The sequence below is a fragment of the Schistocerca nitens genome, chromosome 3, assembly GCF_023898315.1.
Source record: "Schistocerca nitens isolate TAMUIC-IGC-003100 chromosome 3, iqSchNite1.1, whole genome shotgun sequence".
NCBI lineage: Eukaryota > Metazoa > Arthropoda > Insecta > Orthoptera > Acrididae > Schistocerca > Schistocerca nitens.
In genome coordinates this window covers 167,310,130-167,335,435 of record NC_064616.1, presented here as the reverse complement: position 1 = coordinate 167,335,435, position 25,306 = coordinate 167,310,130, and the positions used below count along the sequence as shown (strand labels likewise).

Sequence of the window (25,306 nt, the reverse complement as noted above, 5' to 3'; positions counted from 1 at the left end):
TTCTCTCGTTTCTGCCATAGCTATGTGGTGTTCATCTGTTTCGTTTCATGTAAATTTGTGTGTGTGTGTGTGTGTGTGTGTGTGTGTGTGTGTGTGTGTGTTCCAAAATTAACAGAGGATGAACAGGTATAATCATCAATTCGTACTGGACATCATGCAACAGAATTTAATGCACCAGGAGATGGTGTAAGAAAAGCGATTACTTTTTCCAAGAAGTTATTGGCTACTGTAAGATTCCATGCCACTGGTGAATCAAAGTACACCAAAGAACTATATTTTTGGTACATCAACATCCTAACTGACAAAACCTTTTCTCTTTGAGGTCTCAATGACCTGTCTTCTCAGCAATACTGTAAATGCAGGTGTTTTATTTTCTGTTTAATGTCATGTACTGTTGTCTGCAGCTTACACTCTTAACATACAGCATATTTTGTTTAATGCTGCACCACGTTTGTTCCTATTTTTATCATCTTTCCTTTTGATGTCAAAAAGAGTAAACTTCAGTTCATATCATCAATCAATACACTCATGTATTCTTTGCACCAAGTTACCATATTCTACCTTCTTTCTTCTTGAAATAACTTTGTTAAGCATGCCACAGGAGCTATGAAGTGCACGGTTGCAGAAATCTTCACCACCTGAAGGCACACACGAGACTAAATGCTTCGGCTTCTATTGGCAACATTCATGTAACATCGTAAGCATTTTCACTCACGGATGCAACTTTTCCATCAGTTCAATGAAACACGCAGCAGCAGTGTGGGGGTAGCGAGTTTAGGCAGTCTACACAGTTCTGCAGACTCTTGTTGTACACTAAAAGCAATGTATAAATTAGACATTTATGAAGTGAAGATATGAGACAGAGTAAACTACAATGTTTCAAGTATACCACCTGACAAAAAATGTGAAACAGTCAGAAAGGAAGTTAAACTTGACAGGTCTAGAGAGTATGTGATATTATATCCGTAATTACAAAACCGAGTCAAAGTGATGAAGAACTTGGCAGTATGGGCTCGCTTATCAGAAAGACGTTAAACCCTATCTGGGCTGGATTTAGTTGGGAAGGGTGTCAGTGTGATTGTATCCCTCCCTTAGGCAAGCTGGCTCACAAGTGTTTAACTGTTCTTTGATATCCTGGATACCGAAAGTCAAACAGAGTTGAAGTGCAAGCTCATCCCAAACATGTTATATCAGGGACAGATCTAGGGATCTTGCTGGTTACGGAAGTACCTCAACATTACACAGACAGTGTATAGACACACATGCCATGTGTGTACAAGCACTGACCCACTGAAAAATGAGATCACAATGTGTCATACGACACATAATACATGGGGACATAGAATGTCTGTGACGTACCCTTGTGCCATCAGAATTCCCTCAGTGACTACTAGCTTCGACCTGAAGTGATACCCCATTCCTCCCCATGCCATGCTGCCAGGAGCAACACTCTAAAACATCGGAAGAATGAGACCTCTGCCCATTTTGGTGTCATACTCGCCGGTAACAGTCATTTGCGGTGGTGCAGAACCACAACTCATCACTAATCACTGTCCAATGCCATCCATCAGTACTCCAAGCTTCCCTGTAAAGACGTTACTCCACACGGAGCCATATTTGCTGTTGTTTTAATGGAAGCCTATGCACTAGATAATAATTCATTAGTCTGGCTGTAGCTAGTCTCTAGCCAATGGTGTGGGATGATGCAGAATGTTGCAGGGTGTCCATTACCTGTTCTCAAATATCAGGCGTAGACGTGAAGACATTACAATGTGCTTGCTGCACAATACAGTTAGCCACCCTTACAATGGTCAGACACAGTCAACCAGAATCTCTATGATGAGTATGCCAGCAGTCACATTCCTGTGCAGTTCAACACTGGGCCACTGTCACTACAAATGCCCCACAAACCTGGACACTGCACGTTCAACCAGATGGCCATATGGAGACCCACAATACAGCCCCTTTCAAACTCTATCAGGCACTGATGATGCTGCCTCACACAATACGCAACACCCCCTGGGCAACAACCAGCTACAACTTACAATGTACCACAGTTTTTCTGTTGCGTACTGCTGTTGGTAACGGTTTACGTGGTGAATGGCAGAAAATGAACATGAAGAATCATGAGTCAGAAGTGCGTAGCAGTCACACTCGTTCGTAATGTCCTATGATTTATAAATGAAGATAATGAGTATTTTGTTTCAGTCAAATCAATTTAAACTGAGCTATCAGGTCCCAAGTTAAGCACAACTTCGGTAATTGTAACATATTTGGGGAAAATGTGAAATATTTATGACAAACAAGATAAGACTGAGCAATTCTCATTGGCTGCCGTTCACTATCACCTGAGTGGCTACAAACAACGATAACAAATTGCTAACAGCAGAATGCAATCAATGAGCCATAGTACACTGTAACTACACTTTAGCCTCTCATGTCCTTCACAGTGATCATTCAACATCTGACACAGCTCACACCCTTATATACCTTACCAGGCTTGGTAACACTCAACACAATACTAATGCACTCTGGTGGACACTCTATGTATCACAGAGAATTTCAGCTCCAATTTATAGAATATTCTGTCGGTTCTTGGAGGAACATAGACATATTAGTAACTTGAATACAACTTATTAGTTGTTTCACAATAATATTTATTAAATTGTTATGAACTGGCTTTCAGCTTCTTAGGCCATCATCAGATAACAATGTTCAACAGACAGACCACAGAACTTCTGTGGGAGTTCAAAGCTGAACAAAGAATCCCCTACAAAGATATGTGACGTTTTATGAATATATTGATACAAAACACAAGAACGATGTAATACCTAGAAACATTGAACAAACAAATCTTACATTACACAAATTGCAGGAAATTCTAGAAATTCTATTCTGTTCTAAAGATGAAATTCTGTCTTTACTGTTGAAGAAATGGTGGGCAACAATATTTCTAGTGTAAAAACCTGGAATAAATTTCCTGGATTGTAGTTTCCTGGCAAGCACCTGTGAAGTCCTACCCACATACAGCATCAGGACTCATTTGCTACGAGTGTGGTTTTGTGCTGTCTGGTGTGGATAAAGGAGAGCTGTTATCCTCTGTATCTTCATTTTGCTGATTATATTGTCAATCAGGGTAGAACTATAACCATTACTGTATGCTATTTCTTTAACAATTTTCAATTCATTTTCAAAATCTGTTTTGGTTTGGGGCACAGAAAGTAGGCAGTGCACCATGGAATGGAAGGCTGCATGTTTGTGTTTTATGGGATGCTGGGAACTGGCTGGTATTACTGTGTCTGTTGAGGTTACTTTTCTGTATATCTTAAATAAATGCTGTTGGTTGCAGATGTCATCTGTTCGCAGAATGTGTCATTAACCTATCAAGTCTAAATTTGTCTTCTGCTTTAATCATGTTTCAGTTGCCATCCTGATATCTTACATCTCCATTGGATTTGTTCTGGTTTTATGTAACTATTTTGCTATAATTTCCATTGTCTCTGCAACAAGAAAATTAGAAAACAGGCTACTAACATCAAATGGGACTAGTTTTGCACTAGGTGTAATGGGTACATCTTTCAGTTTTTCACTAATGCAAGTGAAGTAGGTTGGTTGGTTGGTTGGTTTGGGGAAGGAGACCAGACAGCGTGGTCATCGGTCTCATCGGATTAGGGAAGGATTGGGAAGGAAGGCGGCCGTGCCCTTTCAGAGGAACCATCCCGGCATTTGCCTGGAGTGATTTAGGGAAATCACGGAAAACCTAAATCAGGATGGCCGGACGCGGGATTGAACCGTCGTCCTCCCGAATGTGAGTCCAGTGTCTAACCACTGCGCCACCCCGCTCGGTGGTGAAGTAGGTATTCCAAATTTTGCTTGAAATTTAGTTTTTGTTTTAATTAGTGATTGTACCTCTTTCACTAATTTATGGCAAGGTGCTGAACTGAAGACACTACAGGTATTATTGGAACATCATCTTTGTGAATCTTAGGTAACCCATATAACCTGGGTTCTATTGGATTCATGTTTGTGAGGTATTTGACATCACTACCACTAAATAAGGATTTGCAGGTTTTAATAAGGTTCTTCACTTCCATGGCATATTTCACTGTGATATCGTTCATGTAACTTAGGGAACTCTACAGGGTTGAGGAATGTAAATACTTGTTTAATACGTTCTGCCTTATTAAGTAAAACTGAACTGTTCCCCTTGTCACCCTTGGTGGCAATCACATCTTGATAAGATAGTTTTTTCTTTAATGTGCACAACACTTTTTGCTCCCTACAAATAGTGTTAAATGTATCCCTATTTTCAGATTTTAGTTCATGAGCTACCAAATGATTCACAGACACATCACCTGATAAAGAATGTTCAAGATCCACTTTCCAGTATGTCTAGCTGTTTTTTGGAAATATTTGATTTCAGAGCGTATTTAATTCTCTTATTTAAAAATTGTATTTCTTCAGAAGACAAATTTAGATTTGATATGTTATGGGATCCAATGCTATTTGTGAGTACGACTTCACGGGTGCTTGCCAGGAAACTACAATCTCGGAAATTTACTCCAGCTTTTTACACTACGGACAGTGAAGATAAGATTCCATCTTTAGAACAGAATGGAATTTATAGAATTTCCTGCAATTTGTGTAATGGTGGTGGTGGTGGTTGTTGGGATGTTTAAGGGGGACTAAACAGCTAAGGTCATCAGTCCCCCATTCCAAAAAAACAGACGAGACAAAGGCGCAGAGCAGATAAAACCCCAAGGGGAACGAGACTCCCCCAGGCACTAAAAGAACACAAATGCAGCAACGAACACTACAGACATGAAGAGGACAGACAAACACCAGACAGAAAGAAACAGAAGAAAAGAAGATGGCCGGAAACTGGTTGACTGACCGCGAGACAAAAAATGGAGAGAGTCAACCAGCAGACTAAACACCAAAACAGCAACAAATTCGGAGAGACACGAGGACAAAAGACACAGAATGGGAAGGTGCAGGACCTCCCTAAATCGAACCATAAAAAGGACTACCACGGATAAAATGTAAAACATTGTCAGCCATGGAGGCATCGTCAGATAAAACCAAAGCCAAAGTGCCCGGGAGATTAAAAGATTGCCGGAGTGTGCGCAGTCGAGGACACTCCAGCAAAATGTGGCCGACCGTCAGCCGGGACCCACACCGACACAGAGGGGGATCCTCCTGACGCAACAGATGGCCGTGCGTCAGGTATGTATGGCCGATGCGCAGCCGACACAGGACCACCGAGTCCCTGCGAGAAGCCCGCAGGGAGGAACGCCACACATCGGTCGTCTCCTTGACAGCCCGCAGTTTATTCGGGGCTGTCATGCCACGCCACTCAGCAGCCCACATCCCAAGCACCTTACGGCGCAACACCAGCTGCTGGTCGCGAGCCGTAAGGCCGATCTCCAAAGCTGGGGCGTCTATCGCCCCTTTGGCCAGCCTGTCAACACGTTCGTTCCCCGGGATGCCAACGTGACCTGGCGTCCAAACAAAAACCACCGAACGACCAGAACGGGTAATGATGGAAACAGACTCCCGAATAGAGGACACCAGAGGAGAACAGGGATAGCAGCGGTCGATGGCCTGGAGGCTGCTCAGGGAGTCACTGCAGATGACGATGGACGTACCTGAGCAGGAACGCATATGCTCAAGAGCGCGCAAGATGGCCACCAGCTCTGCAGTAAAAACACTACAGCCAGATGGCAAGGAGCGCTGTTCAACATGGGCAGCGTGAGCAAAAGCGTAGGCAGTGCGACCATCAACCAGGGAACCATCGGTGTAGACAGGCTCACAGCCCGGAAATGAGGCGAGGAGCGCAAGAAAACGGCGACGGAGGGCCACAGGCGGAACCGAGTCCTTGGGTCCCTGTGCCAAGTCCAGACGGACGGACGGCCGGGACAAACACCAGGGAGGCGTAGGTGCACGGACCCGGAAGGGAGGCGGAAGAGGGAATGAACCCAGTTCGGACAGCAGGGACTGGACACGGACAGCTATGGAAAGCCCAGACCGAGGTCGCCGTTCGGGCAGATGGAGGACCGTGACAGGGAAAAGCAGGCGATGATTGGGATGGCCTGGCGAGCAATGAACGTGGACAGCATAGTCGGCGAGCAGTCGATGGCGGCGAATCCGCAGCGGGGGAACCCCGGCCTCCACCAGTAGACTATCCACGGGGCTCGTACGAAATGCGCCAGTTGCAAGCCGAACCCCACAGTGGTGTATGGGGTCTAACAACTTCAACACGGAGGGTGATGCAGACCCATAGGCCAGGCTCCCATAATCAAGCCTGGACTGCACAAGGGCTCTGTACAGTCGCAACAGCGTGCAGCGATCCGCACCCCAAGATGTGTGGCTGAGGCAGCGGAGGGCGTTGAGGTGCCGCCAGCATTTTTGCTTCAGCTGAGTAATATGAGGAACCCATGTGAGCCGGGCATCAAACACGAGCCCCAAGAAGCGGCAAGCGTCCACCACTTCAAGCAGGTGGCCGTCGAGGTAAAGTTCAGGATGAGGGTGGACCGTCCGACGCCTGCAGAAGTGCATAACTCGAGTCTTGGCTGCAGAGAACTGAAAACCGTGAGTCAGAGCCCATGATGCTGCCTTCCGAACGGCTACCTGCAGCCAGCGTTCGGCGACTCCCGTAGTCGTGGAGCTAAATGAGATGCAGAAGTCGTCGGCATACAAAGAAGGAGACACCGACGACCCCACGGCCGCAGCCAGACCATTAATGGCCACTAGAAATAAGGACACGCTCAACACCGAGCCCTGCGGGACCCCATTTTCCCGTGTATAAGAAGAACTAGAGGCGGCACCGACTAGCACCCGGAAAGAGCGGTGCAATAGAAAGGTTTGAAGAAAAGCCGGGAGCCGACCACGAAGACCCCACGCATGCAGCGTGGCAAGAATGTGATGCCTCCATGTGGTGTCATACGCCTTCCGCAGATCAAAAAATACAGCAACGAGATGCTGACGTCGGGCAAAGGCCGTACGGATAGCAGATTCCAGCCGCACCAAACTGTCTGCTGCAGACCGGCCCCGACGGAAGCCACCCTGGGATGGAGCGAGGAGACCGCGCGATTCAAGGACCCAACACAGACGCCGCCCCACCATACGTTCGAGCAATTTGCACAAAACGTTGGTGAGGGTAATGGGACGATAGCTGTCCACCGCCAGTGGGTCCGCATCGGGCTTCAAAATGGAGACAATAAGACCCTCACGCCATTGCGATGGGAACACGCCCTCGCTCCAAATGCGGTTGAAGATGGTGAGGACGTGTCGCTGGCAGTCCCTGGAAAGATGCTTCAGCATCTGCGCGTGTATACCGTCTGGTCCTGGTGCTGTATCTGGGCAGTCGGCGAGGGCAGCAAGGAATTCCCGCTCGCTGAAAGGAGCATTGTATTTCTCAGAACGACGCGTGTGGAACGATAACGGCGTCCGCTCGGCTCGCTCCTTTAGAGAGCGAAAGGCGGGGGGATAAGTTGCAGTCGCAGAGCTCTTAGCAAAGTGCGCAGCAAGGTGTTCAGCAATGGCGGCAGCGTCCGTGCAGACAGCGCCGTCCAAGGAGATCCCAGCGACACCCATAGGGGTCTGGTGGCCATAAATCCGCCGTATCCGGGACCACACGAGCGAGGGGGAGACACGAGAGCCCAAGGATGAAACATACCGCTCCCAGCACTCCTGCTTACGCTGGGTAATAAGACGACGGGCGAAGGCACGTAGCCTCTTAAAGGCGATGAGGGTCTCGAGAGACGGGTGCCGCCGATGACGCTGGAGGGCCCGCCGACAGTCGCGAATAGCTTCAGCAATCTCCGGCGACCACCAGGGTACAGCCTTCCTCCGAGGGAGTCCAGAAGAGCGGGGGATGGCAGCCTCGGCCGCCGAAATGATGGACGTGGTTAAGTCACGGACCACATCGTCAATGTCACCCTGCGGGGGAGACTCAACGGTTGCCGCGGAAGTGAAACTCGGCCAGTCAGCCCTGTGGAGAGCCCAGCGGGGCAGGCGCCCAGAAGAATGACACTGGGGCAGTGACAAATAGATGGGAAAATGGTCACTACCACACAGGTCAGGATGCACTCTCCAGTGGAGAGATGGGACAAGGCCGGGACTGCAAAGAGAGAGATCGATGGCCGAGAACGAGCCGTGGGCCACACTGAAATGTGTGGGAGCACCGGTATTCAGGAGGCTAAGGTCGAGCTGAGCCAACAAATGCTCCACGGCACGACCGCGGTCATCGGAGACAGTCCCACCCCATAGAGGGTTGTGGGCATTGAAATCGCCCAGCAACAAGAAAGGTGGCGGCAGTTGGGCTATCAGAGCAGCCAGGACATGCTGCCCGACAGCACCATCCGGTGGAAGGTAAATACTGCAGACGGTAACAGCCTGTGGCGTCCACACCCGAACAGCGACAGCCTCTAAAGCTGTTTGTAGTGGTACAAACTCGCTGTGTAGAGAGTTATGGACATATATGCAGACGCCACCAGACACCCTTTCATAAGCTGCCCGGTTCTTAAAATAACCCCGATAGCCACGGAGGGCGGGGGTTCGCAGTGCTGGAAACCAAGTTTCCTGCAGAGCAATGCAAAGGAAAGGATGAAGGCTGATAAGTTGGCGGAGCTCAGCTAGATGGTGGAAGAAACCGCTGCAGTTCCATTGGAGGATGGTATTAGCCATGGATGGGAAAGGCGTGAGGGACTGGGGAGGCAGATTACGCCTCCGAGGCCCCTGCTGCTACTGAGTCACCACCTGGAGAACAGCCAGCCAGTGCGTCCGAGGGACTGGCGAGATCCATGTCCTCAGCGGACGCCAGAATCTCCACCTCATCCTCAGACGCAGAGCTTGTAGGAAGCGGTGGAATGGGTGCCACCGCATTGTCGGTGGCCTTGGGGAGTTTCTTCTTCTTCTGCTTCTCGCGCTGAGCCTTTGGTGGTTCAGGCTGGGAGGGCGTCACCAGGTCAGTCTCAGGGACAGACGACGACCGTGTGTCCCGACGACCAGGGACCGGCGGTTGTTTGAGCCACTTGCGGCTGTCGGCTTTGGAACCGGTCGGAACGTGTGAAGGGAGGTCCCCAAGGGACCCCTTCCGGACGAGAGTAGCCGAAGAAGTCTTACGCTTCTCCGGCTGGGAAGGGGGAACTGATGCCCCCGATGGTTGGGGGGGTGTTGCTCCTGAAGTAGATGGAGCAGGAGCAACAGTGGGTTTAGTGCCCCCCACCATCAAGGGGGCAGGTGCGGGACTGCGACTCTGCGAGCTGGCTGGAGAGGATTGAACAGTAGCAGGAGAGACAGTTGCGGCATAAGAAGCCGTCATGCGCACTGGGTGAAGCCGGTCATATTTCCGCTTCGCCTCAGTGTACGTCAGGCGGTCGAGAGTCTTTATCTCCATGATCTTCCGCTCCTTCTGCAGAATCGGACAGTCTGGCGAGCAAGGCGGATGGTGCGCACCACAGTTCACACAGATTGGAGGTGGGGCACAGGGATGATCAGGATGGGATGGTCGACCGCAATCGCGACAGACGAGGTCGGAAGCACAGCGTGAAGACATGTGGCCGAACTTCCAACACTTGAAGCACCGCATCGGGGGAGGGATATAAGGCCTGACATCACAACGGTACACCATCACCTTGACCTTCTCAGGTAACGTGTCACCCTCGAAGGCCAAGATGAAGGTACCGGTGGCAACTTGACGATCCCTCGGACCCCGGTGGACGCGCCGGACGAAATGGACACCTCGGCGCTCCAAGTTGGCGCGCAGCTCGTCATCGGACTGTAAAAGGAGATCCCTGTGAAAGATAATGCCCTGGACCATGTTCAGACTTTTATGGGGCGTGATAGTGACGGAGACATCCCCCAGCTTAGTACAAGCGAGCAAGGCCCGCGACTGGGCGGAGGACGCCGTTTTTATCAACACCGATCCGGACCGCATCTTTGACAAGCCCTCCACCTCCCCAAACTTGTCCTCTAAATGCTCGACAAAGAACTGAGGCTTCACGGACATAAAAGATTCCCCATCAGCTCTGGTACAGACAAGATATCTGGGCGAATACTGCTCACTTGCATTTAATGCCTTTCGTTCCTCCCATGGTGTGGCGAGGGAGGGGAACGATTTGGGGTCATAAACGTTACCTTTGAAATGGGCCCTCGAACGCTTAGAGACTGCTGGTGGCTGGCCACCAGCAAGAGAAGAAGTGCCACGCTTCATTGCGTGTCATCCACCCTGATGCCACCTACTCCGACCAAGGGCCCTCCCCACGGGCGCCACCCAGCCACAGCAAAGGCCACCTGGCAGGATGGCCATTGCCGGGAGTCCCGATGCCCCAAGGAGATGGGCATCTACTCCTTGGCATACGTGGGGAGTTAACGGCGCAGGCATCAGTAGAGCGATCCCTGTGTTGTCAGGGGGCTACAACCAAGAGGGTACATGGCGGCCCCACCACAACGGACTGGCTACCGTGCTGGATCTTAGGTGCAAAACTGACCAAGGTCGTCGTCGCAGATAAAAGAAACACTGCAGAGTGCAGCGTGGTAATCGCCCAAGAGATCGAAAACGAGCGGGACACCATTGCAACGACGAGAAAGCCGGCTAAAGGTCTAATTGCACGACGGATACAGTGCACCATGTAAGGCGCCCTTCCCCAATTGGCTCGCTCTTCGGAATAATTTAGAAAGATGGAGGTCAAACCCGAGAGGGGACCATCACATATGGCCGAAACATTTGAGACTCCTTTTAGTCGCCTCTTACGACAGGCAGGAATACCGCGGGCCTATTCTAACCCCCGAACCCGCAGGGGGTGTGTAATGTAAGATTTGTTTGTTCAATGTCTCTTTATGTATTACATCATTCTTGTGTTTTGTATCGATAGTGTCATAAAATGTCAGCTATCTTTGTACGGCACTCTTTGTTCAGCTATTAATTCCCACTGAAGTTGTGTGGGCTATCTGTTCAGCATTAGTTACCTGATGATGGCTTAAGAAGCCGAAAGCTGGTTGATAAACTAATAAATATTATTGTGAAACATTAATATATTGTATTCAAGTTATTAATAAACTCCAATTATTTAGATCCCCACTTTTTGTCTCTGCATAGGTGTGACAATGATGCTAATCTGTTCTTTTGGTAAAAATGTCATTTTTCTAACCAACAGTGGGCTCTCGAACGGAAAGCAGCGAAAACTCAACATGCCGATCAACCTACAGGGAACAGAGAGCTTGAACATCGTGTAGAGACTGACATGGAGAAGGCACAAAACATAATCAGCAGAAATGATCAAAACAACTGGCACTCGGAACTACAAGTATGGCACAGTATAGAAGCTAAATTCCTGTTAGTTGATCTCAGCCTAAAAACTGGCTGGCTTGGACGACTGCTGCCGCCAAGTAAATGTCTCGGTGAGTGGGTCTGCCCATACTATGTTCCACGTGCACCATCCATCATAGCTTTCCACACTATTCTGCCGTAAGACCCACAACAGCTCATCTAAGTTTATATGTATGCTCGCTAGTGGGGATACTAAACCGTAGATGGTGTGTATGTTCATGAAATTACTTAAGCACCTGACCATGTCTTTGTGGGACTTAGATAATGTCCAAGACAAACAGTCAAAATTAAGATAAGCCACAACCAAATAAATTGCCCAGGAGAAAGATATAATTGCAATCACTGAATATGACGAAAACATACTTTAAAGCTGTATGGGGGACAACATGAGAAAGAAAAACTGTGCACTTCTCAACTACTTCAGAACAGTAAAGACTGGACAAGTTAGAGAATGTCAACTTACATTCACTGTCATAAAAATCTTATACTACAATGGAATCGCTGCACTCCCCAAAATCTTGTCAGTATGTCACTACTGCTATAAGCCTGTGTGTAATATTTGGATACACATTGCGGCACTAGGCTGCTGGGGCACTACAGTTCAAATATTCCACCAATGTCATCTGCGTGAACCGACCACCAGAGGCACACTGCGTGGTATCAACCACAATGTCTACTGGACCTCCCTTCTTTATAAGCACTGTGCAGCATGCACTCACCCTCATATTGTGTTCATACTTACTGTCAGCAACTGTTTGTATCAGTTCCAGGATTGTTTCAGTGTTTGTGTCTATGTTCTCAACTGTCATTTGCCTGTATGTGGAAGAAGAATAAACTGTGGCTCATTTTGGCTGTGCTGTTGTTTTTATCTTGCAGTACATTATAACTAGCAATGAGTGTGATGTTCACTTCCACGTGCCCAGTCTGTCTGGTTTTTCTTTTGGTTCTTCTTGCCACGGAGGGAGTGTTTCAATCTCCCCTCCAGCAACAGCAGGCTCTTACTGTTGCCATAATGATCTCATCAACCACACTGACTGTGGAGGCTTCCACACCATTGGCATACCTACCACCCTTTCCCCATTATGACAATGCAGTCTAAACCTGGGAGGTTTATGAGAAGCAGCTTTGGCAACATTTCATCTCTTTTGATGTCACTGATGCTGAAGTGTGTAAGGCGTTTTTTCTTTCTTGATTTCTCCTCACATCTACTAGTGGTGGCATTTAGACCCCTCCAGGAACGTACATCGTTTTTGTTCAACAAAATTAACACCGTAAATGCAAGCAAATCACTGCAGCACACGTTCTACTGTTGTCATAGACAGCTCCACCAGTCCTACCAGGACTGTGTTGCCAAACTCCATGACCTCAGTCATAAATGTCAGTTTGTTGCCTATGCTCATCATGATTCTTATGCAGATCCTATGGTCTGTCAAGCATCATTCAGTTGGCTCCTGACAAGGACGTGTGTCAATGTGCAGAACAGTGTGAGAATCCATCTTGGGCTAAAGTGTTAAACATGGCTCACTCAATCAAGTTATCTTTTTCAGCTGGCGACTAGTTTGAAACTGAGTGTAACATAGCTGCAGTGGTTCCTCTTCCTGGTTGTCGGGCGTCAGTCAGTTCTTGGGGAGAGGACGACGTGGCAGACGTACAAATGTGGCCTCTGCATCATACTGGATAACTGTCAAACAACAACAACATCATTCATCTTGCCCATACTGTTTTTTGTAACATGACAGGGTCACATGCCCCACATGCTAGGTGACTTGCAACAACTGTAGGAAAAAACAACATACAGCATCTGTGTGTCGTTCCCACCCCTCCTGTGGTCATGGATATGGATTTTAACTGTGTCTCTCCAGTGCTTACAAATCATAACAAACTTTATCAAAGTGCAAATGATGGACAAAGTACTCAGGCTGCAATTAGACACGGGTGCAGCTGTGACTTTACTGAGCTCACAAACTTGGGTGGATATGGGATCTCCAGCATTGTCTCCAGTTACTCTATGTTTCATGAGTTACTACAAGCAGCATATTCCAGTTTTGCAGCAATTTTGGCTCCCACTATTTATAAATCTGTGGTTTGTTCCTTGACTTTTTTGGTACTGAATGATGCTGACACCACAAATTTGTTCGGTCTGTATGCTTTCAATGGTCTTGGTTTTTCCATTTTGGATATCATTCTCCTCTTTTCCAACCAGGTCCCTTACCAGCAGTTAGATTCTCTGTCTTTTGAGTTCCCATCTCTTTTCTCAGATGGGTTGTGTCACTAATTCTGCAGCCCACATTACCCTGAAATCTAAACTGCAGCTGCACTTTATAAGTGATTGGTCTAACCCCATTATGACTGTCAAAAAGCTGACTGATCAGCTTCACCTCTGTGGTGACTTTTTTAGTTGATGCCCGATCACTGAAACCTACTCTTTGTCCCGTCCCGACGTGTTGGTGACTATACTCCCCAGGGCCTAGTTTTTCTACAAACCTGATTTATCTGAGGCCTGTTAACAGGTTTTGTTGGATGACGATTCTAAATGGTTCCTTCAGGCTGCACCAATATCAGCACCTCCTGTTCGGTGTGGCTAACCCCCAGTGATTTTTCAGTGTTTTTCAGAACAACTGAACGTCCATTCTGGGATGCATCAACTATCTTGACGACACTGTCGTGTCAAGTGCATCCACAGAAGAGCATTTATGTAACTTATGCACCTTGTTCATGGTCTTAAGTACTGCAGGATTGAAATTCAACTTGGCCAAGTCACACTTTTTTCAGTCATTCATTGTGTACTTTGGGTTTGAGGTTTCTTGGGACAGTGTAAGCCTTTACATCATCATGTCGCCATGGTCACAGCACTGGCTTGCCCAACAAATGTCAAAGAATGCCAAGGGTTTTTAGGTAGAAGAGCTTACTATCACAAATTTATTTCAGGTGTGGCTGATTTAGCCCATCCCCTCCAATGTTCCTTTTCAGTAGACACCAGCCTGTGAGTGCACATATATGCATTTAAAATCTAAATCTGCTCCTTGTTTGGCTACTTTCCATTCTGGCCACTAACTGGTTTTCACTATGGACGCCTCTCGGTATGGACTCAGGGCTGTTCTCACACATCGATATGAGGATGGTTCCGAACAACCGATAGCTTAAACATTGAAAATGCTGAACTCTGCTCAGTGGCACTATTTCTAGATTGAAAACGAAGCACTTGCTATTGTTTATGCTCTCAAAAAGTTTCATTTGTTCTTGTATGGCTCCATGTTCCACCTCATTACCAACCACAAGTCCTTGGTTTTGCTATTTCATTCTTCCGCTTCATTGCCTGGCAAGGCATTGGGCCTTGTTTATGTCTCGCTACAAGTATGAAATGCATTTTTGGCCTGCCTAGCAGCACATTGATGCGCTATCCGTGCTTCCGATAGAGCTGGATCTAACTTTTGATCAGGATGAACTCTTGTTTTCACTTAGATTCTGAAGGACAATGTACAGGGGAGCGGTTTCCTATTACGGGCTCCCATATCACAGCTGCTGTCGTTGTCGATTTGGTTTTTCATTAAGTTTTCACCTCATTCAGCATGGTTGGCCGGATAGTGCTTCTGATCCTTTGTGTAACTATTTTGCCCTCTGTCACCACCTTTTAGTGTCTGATGGTGGTGTTCTCTTAGCTATGGAGGGCTGTTGCCTAGGGTTCTGATCCCAGCCACCCTAGAGCAGGCTGTGCTTCAGCTCCAACATGAGGGACATTTGGGGGGCACGGGGGGAGGGGTCTCGCGTACCATGTTACTGGCCTTTGAACATGTGTTTTGGCCCAGCACTGATGGTGAAACTGTCCATCTTCTTGTGGCCTGCTCTCATTGTGCAATTCAACAGGCAGTGCCACAGGCAACATTCTCTCCATGGCCCTCACCGCAATGTCCATGGGAACATGTCTACGTTATTTCGCAGGACCTTTCGTAAATTCTTCCTGGTTGTTGGTTGTCGATGCTTTCTAAATTTCCATATGTTATCCACTGTCCTTTGATATTAGCCACATCTATGATTCAGACCCTCTCCAATTCTTTTCTTCTTTTCTATTGAAGAATTGCCTTATATGCTTGTGATGGGTAATGGACCACCAAGGCATTCACAACTGAACTACTACTCCGTTTCACCCCCAATCTAATAGTGATGTGGCACATCTCACCCACACATTCCAGGTTCAAATGAAGAGGTACACCTCTTATCCATCCACAGACACAATCTTGACACACTCTTAGAGTTCCTATGGATTTATACTAGTGAGAGACCAGAGTCAGGCCAAAATGCTCGAAGGTCGCCGCCAGCCAACATTTCATTCTAAATCTGTTCATGTCTCCCCACTAATGCTCGTTGGCATGGCGCTCATCATGATAGGCTGCTGGCTCTGCATTCATTGTGTACACTGGGTTTGAGGTTTCTTCGGACAGTGTAAGCCTTTACGTCATCATGTGGCCATGGTCACAGCACTGGCTTGCCCAACAAATGTCAAAGAATGCCAAGGGTTTTTAGGTAGAAGAGCTTAGTATCACAAATTCATTTCAGGTGTGGCTGATTTAGCCCATCCCCTCCAATGTTCCTTTTCAGTAGACACCAGCCTGTGAGTGCACATATATGCTTTTGATATCTAAATCTGCTCCTTCGGCCACCGACCAAATTACATTCCATCCATAGACCAAAGCTGGCGAAGCCACCGCCTCTGTATGGTTCACAACAGTTATGGGTTGACGGCACACCACCATAACCAGCTGTGTCCTCACGCCATGGCGAGAGCCGTGGGGTCAACTGCTACCTCCTCCCTCAGTGCCTGTTCTGGCCTTGCAGAGTGTCCCTTTTGCAGGGGCAGACTAGCCCTCCTTATGGATGTCACCACCTCCTGCCTCCACTGGGGCCCAGTCCCCTGGCACCTCCCCGCAATGCTTAGCTGCCCCCAGTGATTCCACTCCCAGCTGGGCTGGCGCCTTTGGGTGTCTGAAAGAACAGATACCATCTATATGTAGATGCACAAACAGTGCCTGAACTCTTACAGGAATTGGCAAAAAGCTGTGAGTAATGAGTATAATTGGGAGGGGCACTATGAATATAGTGCAGGACAATAAGTTGGGAATGTGGGTCTCACGGGAGCCGTGCCAGAGATAAGTCCCTGCAGTCACACTATCCCCTGTGTCCTCGATGGCTCAGATGGGTACAGCATCTGCCATGTAAGCAGGAAATCCCGGGTTCAAGTCCCAGTCGGGGCACACATTTTGAACTGTCCCCGTTGACTTGTATCAATGCCTGTATGCAGCTAAGGGTATTCATTTCATTGTAATTTCATTCTAACGAGCTGCATGGTCACTGATGGTATCTGTTCTTTCGGACATGTCCAAAAGAAGAGATACCATCTTCATATATATAACTTTTTTTCTGCTGAGTGACTCACATGGGGGCAACTGAGGTCAAATATTTATGTAAATATTTACAGGCTACTATTATCCAGTAAGGAGGAAGCAACTCCAATGGTGTTTTACTGATACTTGAGGGGTGGTAGTAACAAGGCAATAGGTTGTTTAGCCCTTGAAAGACATGAGATATGACCGTACCACTGAAATTTTAAGCACCTCACTGGATTTGGCACACAGGGTTGCACATTAAGGAAACCAACCTGGCAGCACAAATGAGTAGGAAGAGTAATAATGTTTCATCTGTGTTGTTTGTGGCTACATTAATATTTCTGTAAATAATGCACAATTTTTTCATGGATTTATGTGTGTCACTAATACATCGTAGATATTTGTGTATCTAGAATACTACTTTCCAAAGATTTTTCTTTTCTACTCAATACAACTTAATATCACAGAATATGTTTCGTTATTGTACATTGATTTTCTAAGACGCATGGCTCTGAGTAATATTGTCTAAAGATGGTTTCACTGACTGGGTGTTTATTATTATTATTATTATTATTATTGCTTCAGGGTGCTCACCAGTCAGGTTGAGTGCTTCTGCTGCCAGGCAGTAGACACAGATTCAGCAACATCTGCAGTATGAGAGAGTAGAACCACTGGACTCCTAAGTATGTCAGCTCAGGAAGAGTCCCATAAACCTAAGCAAGCCAATTATGACACTGACTAGCACCAGAATGGAGACCCAGGATCCAGCAAACTCAAATTCAGTGCTTGCTGACTGAACTGCCTGAGGTGCTCTCCATTTGGCATGACCACACAGGGGGTCTACATGGGTGATGTTTTGCAGAATATAGTCGACTTACAAAGGAAACTAACTAAAATTATCACTTAATGAAACAGTAAAGATCACAGGCAATCAGTTATCTATTTGCAATTTTCACTGTTTTATTAAATAATAATTTGCAATAATTGCCATTTTACCTACAAGCATGTTGTCTAAAACTTACTAAAATGTTGCAAATTAACTTTAGATAGATTTACATACTGCCATACCTCTCCTGGTCGGAGTAACAGCAGGAGCATTGCACTCTGACGTGAAAACAGGTAGCCACGAAAGTCTAGCAAAGAAATTCTGCACTCCGTAAGTAGACACCGCCGTCCCACATCCAGCTGTTTGCTCAAAACAATGCTGGACCAACTATCAAACGGCTTCTGGAAGTCACTAAGCCATGCAGGTGTGTCTGGCAGAAAAAGGTGTAATAATACTATGTAATGCACATTACATATTTAGTTTCCTTTCAAAAATATTAATTTTTTTCATTAGGCTATAGTAAACATTAAAAACACATTTTAGGTGCTCCAATCTAAAATAAGTTGAACTGAAAAAAAAAAAAAAAAAAAAAAAAAAAAAAAAAACTGTTTCTCTTACCTCCAACATTTGAGTTCAAGACAAACTGAGTAAATAAGGCATCCAACTCATCATATTGTACTAGTGCTTCATCATGTAAACCAAGCATCTGAAGCACAAATGCTAATTCTTCCTGAAAGTATAAAAGGAAATTTATTTGTTAATCATTACACATTTTATATCTAAAAAAGAGGTGTGACTTACCGAACGAAAGCGCTGGCAGGTCGATAGACACACAAACAAACACAAACACACACACAAAATTCAAGCTTTCGCAACAAACTGTTGCCTCATCAGGAAAGAGCGGAAGGAGAGGGAAAGACGAAAGGATGTGGGTTTTAAGGGAGAGGGTAAGGAGTCATTCCAATCCCGGGAGCGGAAAGACTTACCTTAGGGGGAAAAAAGGACAGGTATACACTCGCACACACACACATATCCATCCACACATATACATATATCCCACGTGGAATGTTTCCCTCTATTATATTGATATCATTACACATTTTATTACATTTACACACACACACACTCTCTCTCTCTCTCTCTCTCTCTCTCTCAATCAAAATGTTAATTGGTACGTCTTTAACTGATGCTGCACTAGGCTGTTACATTATCTAGTCTCAAGGATCCACATGACCAATAAATAGGAATTAAAGTTTCAGGTTTGTAACTGTGACAGTAACCATGTGGCTGGTGGTTGTTTCAATAATAATTTTTATAGTGTTACAGCCACGTTTTTCAAAATGTTAATTTTTGACAAAACATAGTAAAGTTTAACATCTCACTGGCACTGAGGTCATTAGAGATCGAGTATATGCTTGATCTGGATAAAAACGATTAAGGAACTGGTCATTGCCTTGCTTAAAATATAATCTGGATTCAGCTAAAGTATTATGGAAAACAACGGAAAGCCTAAATTGAGATGACTCAATACAGATTTGAAATCTCTTTCTCAAATATAAATATTAAATAGGCTAATTACAGTGCTCACTCAATTGGAAAAATGAGCAATGGTTCAAATGCATTTTGGCACTATGCAGTTTGCCTACGGAACAGTGATATACACTTTGAAGTAAAAACATGTCATGGTCTTGGATGTTCAGTGATAAGTGCCTCTCTGCGGGTGCAGATACTTTTTTTCCTGGCTAATTTTATTAATAATTGTCAAAAGAAGCTGGTTCAATCTTTCATTAAAGTAAAGAAGCACGATTTATTGAACAGTATCTGATTCTGGGACTTTTTAAATGCACATACATTGTAGTAAGCAGTTTCCTCAACTGGAATGAGTAATTTTATTACATTTGATAACTGATACCCAGCTACCCTCGATTAATGCACTGACAAATTTCAGTCATCAAAGAAACTGTGGTCCGTACTCGATTGGGTATTGATGTTCAATTCTGCACCACAAATGGCATACCACCAGAACACTTTGAATAGGATATATTAGCATCCAGGTTAATAACGCATTTAATGTGACTCACGTTGTCAAGAACATTGAGACACTGTTTCCACAAATATCAGTTGGCTGAACAGTGACTATCTTCTCTCCTGAGCATTTGCCTTCGCTGTTCATTCCAGAGTTCTCACCTTTCTCACAAATCCATCCCTAACTAATAACTTTTAATAGTCTGGCGGCCTTTAGTGGAAAGGTTGCACATGAAAGAATGATAACTAATAACACATATTACCAAACTGAAGCAGGGATCATTCCCTCCCAAGAAGGGGGCTTCAAATAAGGTCACAACTGGGAAAAAAGTTACTAGGACTGTTTAGGATCTTATGTGGCTTAAAATTTCTAAGGAGGAGAAATTGGCAGAGAAGCTTCTCCTATTGGCTTCTGCGAACATCTGCAGTGGCACTTGTAAAAAGCACACCACCATATGCAGTGCTGCACATCTGACAGACTGCTCACTGTAATTGATAAACAGAAAAGTTGGAGGTACAGCAGTCATCACTGTTAAGGTTGGCCATGTTACCTCCATCTCTTCCAGACTGAGGTAATGATGCACTATAGCCATTAGACCTTCTACATAAATACATCAATGTCTTGCAGAGACATAACAAATGCTACTTATTATGAACGTGATAGAAACTCATCCATATGGGCATTGTATACATCCATGTCAGAATGTCTTCACACAGTAAAAAAGTCATTCGTTTAAAAACGCTGAAGTGAAAAATGATGACTACACAATAAAAGTATCAGGCTTGCTATTAAAGGAATAAGTTTCCATTCCAATTTGAACTCCACAAATTAATTTTCATTCATACTGCACAAGAATCTCTTCAGGTCTTCCTGTTGAAAAACATTTTAAAAACAAATAACTGCACAATTGTTTAAAATAATAAAAGGGTTACACAGGTTTATCACGTGATATACAAAATAAACCAGTCACAAATAAACACAAGATTTCTGTCCTATTAGAGTGGGTTAAAGATAAGATTTTAAATGTGCCATTGTGTCCAGGTTGCCCTGCTTTCTTTCGGTTTAGACGTCTTTGTACTCTGCACTGTTTTCAGTTAAGGATGGCACCTGTCTGAAAAGTGACTGTTACAGTGTACATCAGTTTTCATTTATTGCTGAAAAGGGTCTGCACAACCTAGAAAGTAGAAATCAATGTACAGTGTAGTTGATTTCCACAGGAAAGCATATCCAAATGTGTTCCTGTGAAAGCATTTGGTTGTTTTATGGACTAATTCTTCCACATGAGTCCTGCATCTGATGAAAGTTCCATTAGTTATGAGACATGTACTGTGTTTTTCCCCCCTCTTCCTTTATCTCTCTAGCACTGTGATGTGCCTAAGAGGGCACATTTACTTTATGGTTGTTTTGTAAACATTTTAATGACCACCACCAACTGTACATGTTAAATGTGCTGGTAGTTCAGTCATAGTTTCTTAAGCTCTGGTTGAATATCCTGTGCATTTTTCTCCCATTCTGGAGGACATCCAACAAGTGGAAGCAAACACTACTTATTTTATGTATTTGTGGAGCTATTTATTTAAGCCTACATGACTACTTGTTAGCATTATTTTGGAGCTAACAATAGGTACATTAGCAACACAATTTTCTTCTGCAGTTTCGCTGTGTTAGCATCAATAATCTCAATTTGAATTGAGCCATTACAAGTTGATCACAGGAGCACCAAAGGGCGACACGTGCAAAATATAGAAGCCAAAGAGCTTTGTCAATTTTCTTTCTGCATTTTCCACACACAATATCCTTTTACAATCAACAATACCGTAACCACAGTTCTCATAGTTTAAGTGCCATGCAGAGTTAGATACTTACATTTTATTTTTAATCAGATAAAAACTGGAGTTGTGTGTTCTGGCATGGGCAAGTTGAAATTCTGTCTGAAGTCAACAGTTATATCTCTTTGTGAAACTCTTTACATTGGCACCCTCAGGCTCCCACTTAGAATGGGGAGAAGGAAGAATACTGTTTAACATCCCAGTGATGATGTTGTTAGTGGCAGATCACAAGTTTAGGTTGGGGATGGGAACTGGCTGCATCACTTGGGTGTGTCATTGCTGTGGGGAAAGTAAGTGTTGAAACGAGGCACTCAGTAATTATTTTGGGCAGTGCTATAGCTCAGACAATGAATAACCTTAAGGTCTCATATTGCTTTCATACCAGTTTAACAAAATGTTTTGCATCAACAATAACCCAATGTAACTGACACACACAATTGGTTCTTTCACCCAAACAGATGGCCCTGTTTCACAGGGCTGCATCCCAGAAAAATCTTTGTTAATACCACTTCCTTCCTCCTAAGTAACTGAAATTAGTAATATTAAATAGGGAAAACATTCAGCTATCATTTGATGATGGCCTAATAAGCTAAAATCTGGCCCACAACCAAATAAGTAATGTTTTGGACAACATTAGGAAACAGTTTCCTTGCCGGCCGAAGTGGCCGTGCGGTTAAAGGCGCTGCAGTCTGGAACCGCAAGACCGCTACGGTCGCAGGTTCGAATCCTGCCTCGGGCATGGATGTTTGTGATGTCCTTAGGTTAGTTAGGTTTAACTAGTTCTAAGTTCTAGGGGACTAATGACCTCAGCAGTTGAGTCCCATAGTGCTCAGAGCCAGTTTCCTTCTTAATACTGTTAAGTTTTGACAAGCATCAGCATCAATCTCACTCCAGTCAACTGAAAAGAAATACCCTACAGACAGCTAGGACACTTTATTAACCTTTGTTTTTATTCTCTAATTCCAACAAATGAATTCCCTAGTACTACTAACTTTTTCTTGACAAGTTAACAACTTCTCCTTCTAAAATTATATAATTTTCCGATCACTACATAAAACATATACATGTCACAGTAGGGCCTATCACTGAGTACTTAAGTTTCTTCAGCTTTACACATTTCACTTGTCTTCAAGGCAGATAGCCTCCATGCAGTGTATTAATTCTGCTCTCAGTTATCAGTTTAACTGTTTTGGTACAGCAATCACTTGTTAGTATTCTAGCCATTTGCTAAAACGTAAGCGTTTTTGACAAATAATGCATGTTGCTGTCACCAACAGCCTTCTGTGACCTACAATTGGTGTAAATGCCAGCAAAGGCACTCCAGTGGCAATAACTCACACTTTAAAAATTTCTTAAGTAATAGTATTTATGTATATCCATTCTAACCAAATACTAACTCAAGAACCTTTTCTGCTGGGAAAATCATGTTTGTTTGAGATCATTCAGAATTAACATAACAATGGAAGATACCACAGTTCCACAATTCAAATCTAACTTCACAACACAGTTATACTGTGTTCCGTTAAATATGCTTCATGTCTACACAAAATCATTAATACAAATCAGCAATGTAATTACATAATAGTACAGTTATTTTACCTGCAAAAGAAAATAATGACAGAAGTTCCATCCAGGCTCATTTCTTCGTTCTCTCTGTTCCCTAATTACTTCTTCAAACTTTATCAATGTCCTATTGTATGCCGCCAAAACCAGTACTCTAATTCTTGTCAACATACCCCGCCAAGATTCAGCAGAACGGGACTCTGAGCGAATAGGATTAATGACAGATAAACACCTGAAATACATGCCAGTTTTTCTAACAATCATTCCAATAGATGTACACAGGGAAATATTATTATCTAGGTACCTTTTAGAATACAATGTAACACAATGCAATGACATTAGCCAGCCCATATTCTGCAACTGGCTTGTCTGATCTAATATGAAATAAGAAGGGAAATACTGTGAATGGGAAAGTCTCTCTTCTTGAAACCACACATCCTCTTACGTTATCAGTGACTGTGTCATTAGTGAATACTCTCTGAAAGCAACAGCAACTGAGTTAAGTATGTAATTTGTAACTAATTTATAAAATTTAATAAGACACATTTCCAACACTATCAATTTCATGGTTTTTTCAACAAGGCATTTCTATTAATTTATTTACTTTATTTGGGAGGGAGGGGAATGTAACTCTTATTTGCAAATAGGTCTACTGCTTTTTAGTTTCTCCATGTCACTCCTGAACTGGCCACATTTATACAGAGTTTGTATCTTAACATTTCTGTTTGGTGCTTTCATATGTGTACCTAATGGTAACCACTTTACAATAGAAAGCACTGTGTTCATATCAAACATACAAAATACCAAAAAATGTTTTAGGCTGTGGTTTTTCATTTTACACAATAAATACACCATGAGCACTTTCAATCCTAGCTCATGTGTTACATTCCTTCCCAAATTTGGCATCAATACTCATACTGTTCGTGAGTGGTGCAATTTTGCCCTATAGCCGAATACAGAGTTTGATAAATATTTACAAACACTGCAAGGAGACCCACGAAAAAACCATTTCATTCAAAAACTGTACGTCATTCAATCCACCTATTGGGCCAAACAAATAATAAACACTGTAGGGCTATGGTATGTAACGTGAACTGCTAATATTATCATATTCTAATAAAGAACTCACATGCAAAAAGTTTAGATCGTTTCTACTACAAAATTTGTCATGTGTGCCACAACAATGAGGTGCTAAAATGCAATTAAACAGTATTTCTGTCACCTACACTATGTTAAATCATGAAACTAATGATTGATGTAATATATTTACCTGTCAGCATGTTTCGATGCAAAGTCACTTCTAATTTTGTCCAATACAGACGTTCTGAGTAGCAATTTGTTAGTTTTCTTTACATCATAAGTTTCGACAAGCACAATTAACCAGTCGTGAATGTTATGCTGGTTTAGAATTTTCATCCAGTTCTCAATGTCATCACGAACGGAAGTTTTGTACACATCTACGTCCTGGAAGAAGTAAATAATGGAACTTTTAAGTTATTGTACACGGCTTAATAACTGAACATACACAGAAGCCAAACTTACAGAACAATCTGTCCAAAATGTATGGAAGATTGGTTGCTTAGTCAAGTGCCAATCAGAGTCTTTCGGCAATATTTCCTTCGAAAAAGGAATAAATTTGGCTTCAATAAATACACTTTTAACGGCTCTTCCATACGATCTCTTCCACTCCGTACATTCTTGAGGAATTCCTTTCTCCAACAGGGTTTCAAGACTAGAAACCAATGCTTTATCTCCAGAATCTGCAACGCCACGAATTAAGAAATAAACGGGGGCACCTCAAGGATAATGCGGCATTCTCGTATCACATTAACATCATTCTGGGAAGTATCATTGTACTTACATGTAATTATCGGTTTGTTGTCCATAATGTACATTATTCATCTTCCTTGTAACATCTGAAAATATAGTTAGGAGACAACAAAGCACAACAACTATCGCAAACCATGTTACACCAACTACCATTTCCTAGGTACACATTCACTGTCATTAACGGAAGTTTGTATATGTCACACACATCTCATGGCCTACTTCAGCTTCTATCACAACTTCAAACAGCCACCACTCAAACATTCAACACGCGTGACGTGCATTTCTTACAATACAACTTCGAAGATACACCACTTCTATAGTCAAAGATTAAAACGTACTTCCTGGAAGATGGTACTCTGGAGGTATTATATACCCATTATACCCATAGTCTAATCTACATAAGCCGGAGCTTCAGTATAACAACAATGCGCAGCTGTCAAACTGACGGCCAGTGGATATCTCGTTGCACATCAGAAGCGAAGCTGTTTTCCTCTCATACTGCAACTGTGTCGAACACAT

The 25,306-nt window shown here is 44.2% G+C and overlaps 1 protein-coding gene across 1 annotated transcript in view; it reads right to left on the bottom strand.

Annotated features, from left to right (window-relative positions):
• LOC126248109 (trafficking protein particle complex subunit 10) overlaps positions 1-25,050 on the bottom strand; it is a 151,384-nt gene extending 126,334 nt beyond the window's left edge. The window contains exons 1-6 of the mRNA XM_049948787.1: positions 24,819-25,050; positions 24,500-24,717; positions 24,228-24,421; positions 22,994-23,189; positions 18,158-18,269; positions 17,782-17,969 (exon numbers count right to left, since the gene is read on the bottom strand). Coding sequence (XP_049804744.1) covers positions 17,782-17,969; positions 18,158-18,269; positions 22,994-23,189; positions 24,228-24,421; positions 24,500-24,717; positions 24,819-24,852 — 942 coding nt within the window. The 5' untranslated portion in view covers positions 24,853-25,050. The remainder of the gene's footprint in view (positions 1-17,781; positions 17,970-18,157; positions 18,270-22,993; positions 23,190-24,227; positions 24,422-24,499; positions 24,718-24,818) is intronic.
• Positions 25,051-25,306: the final 256 nt, after the last annotated feature.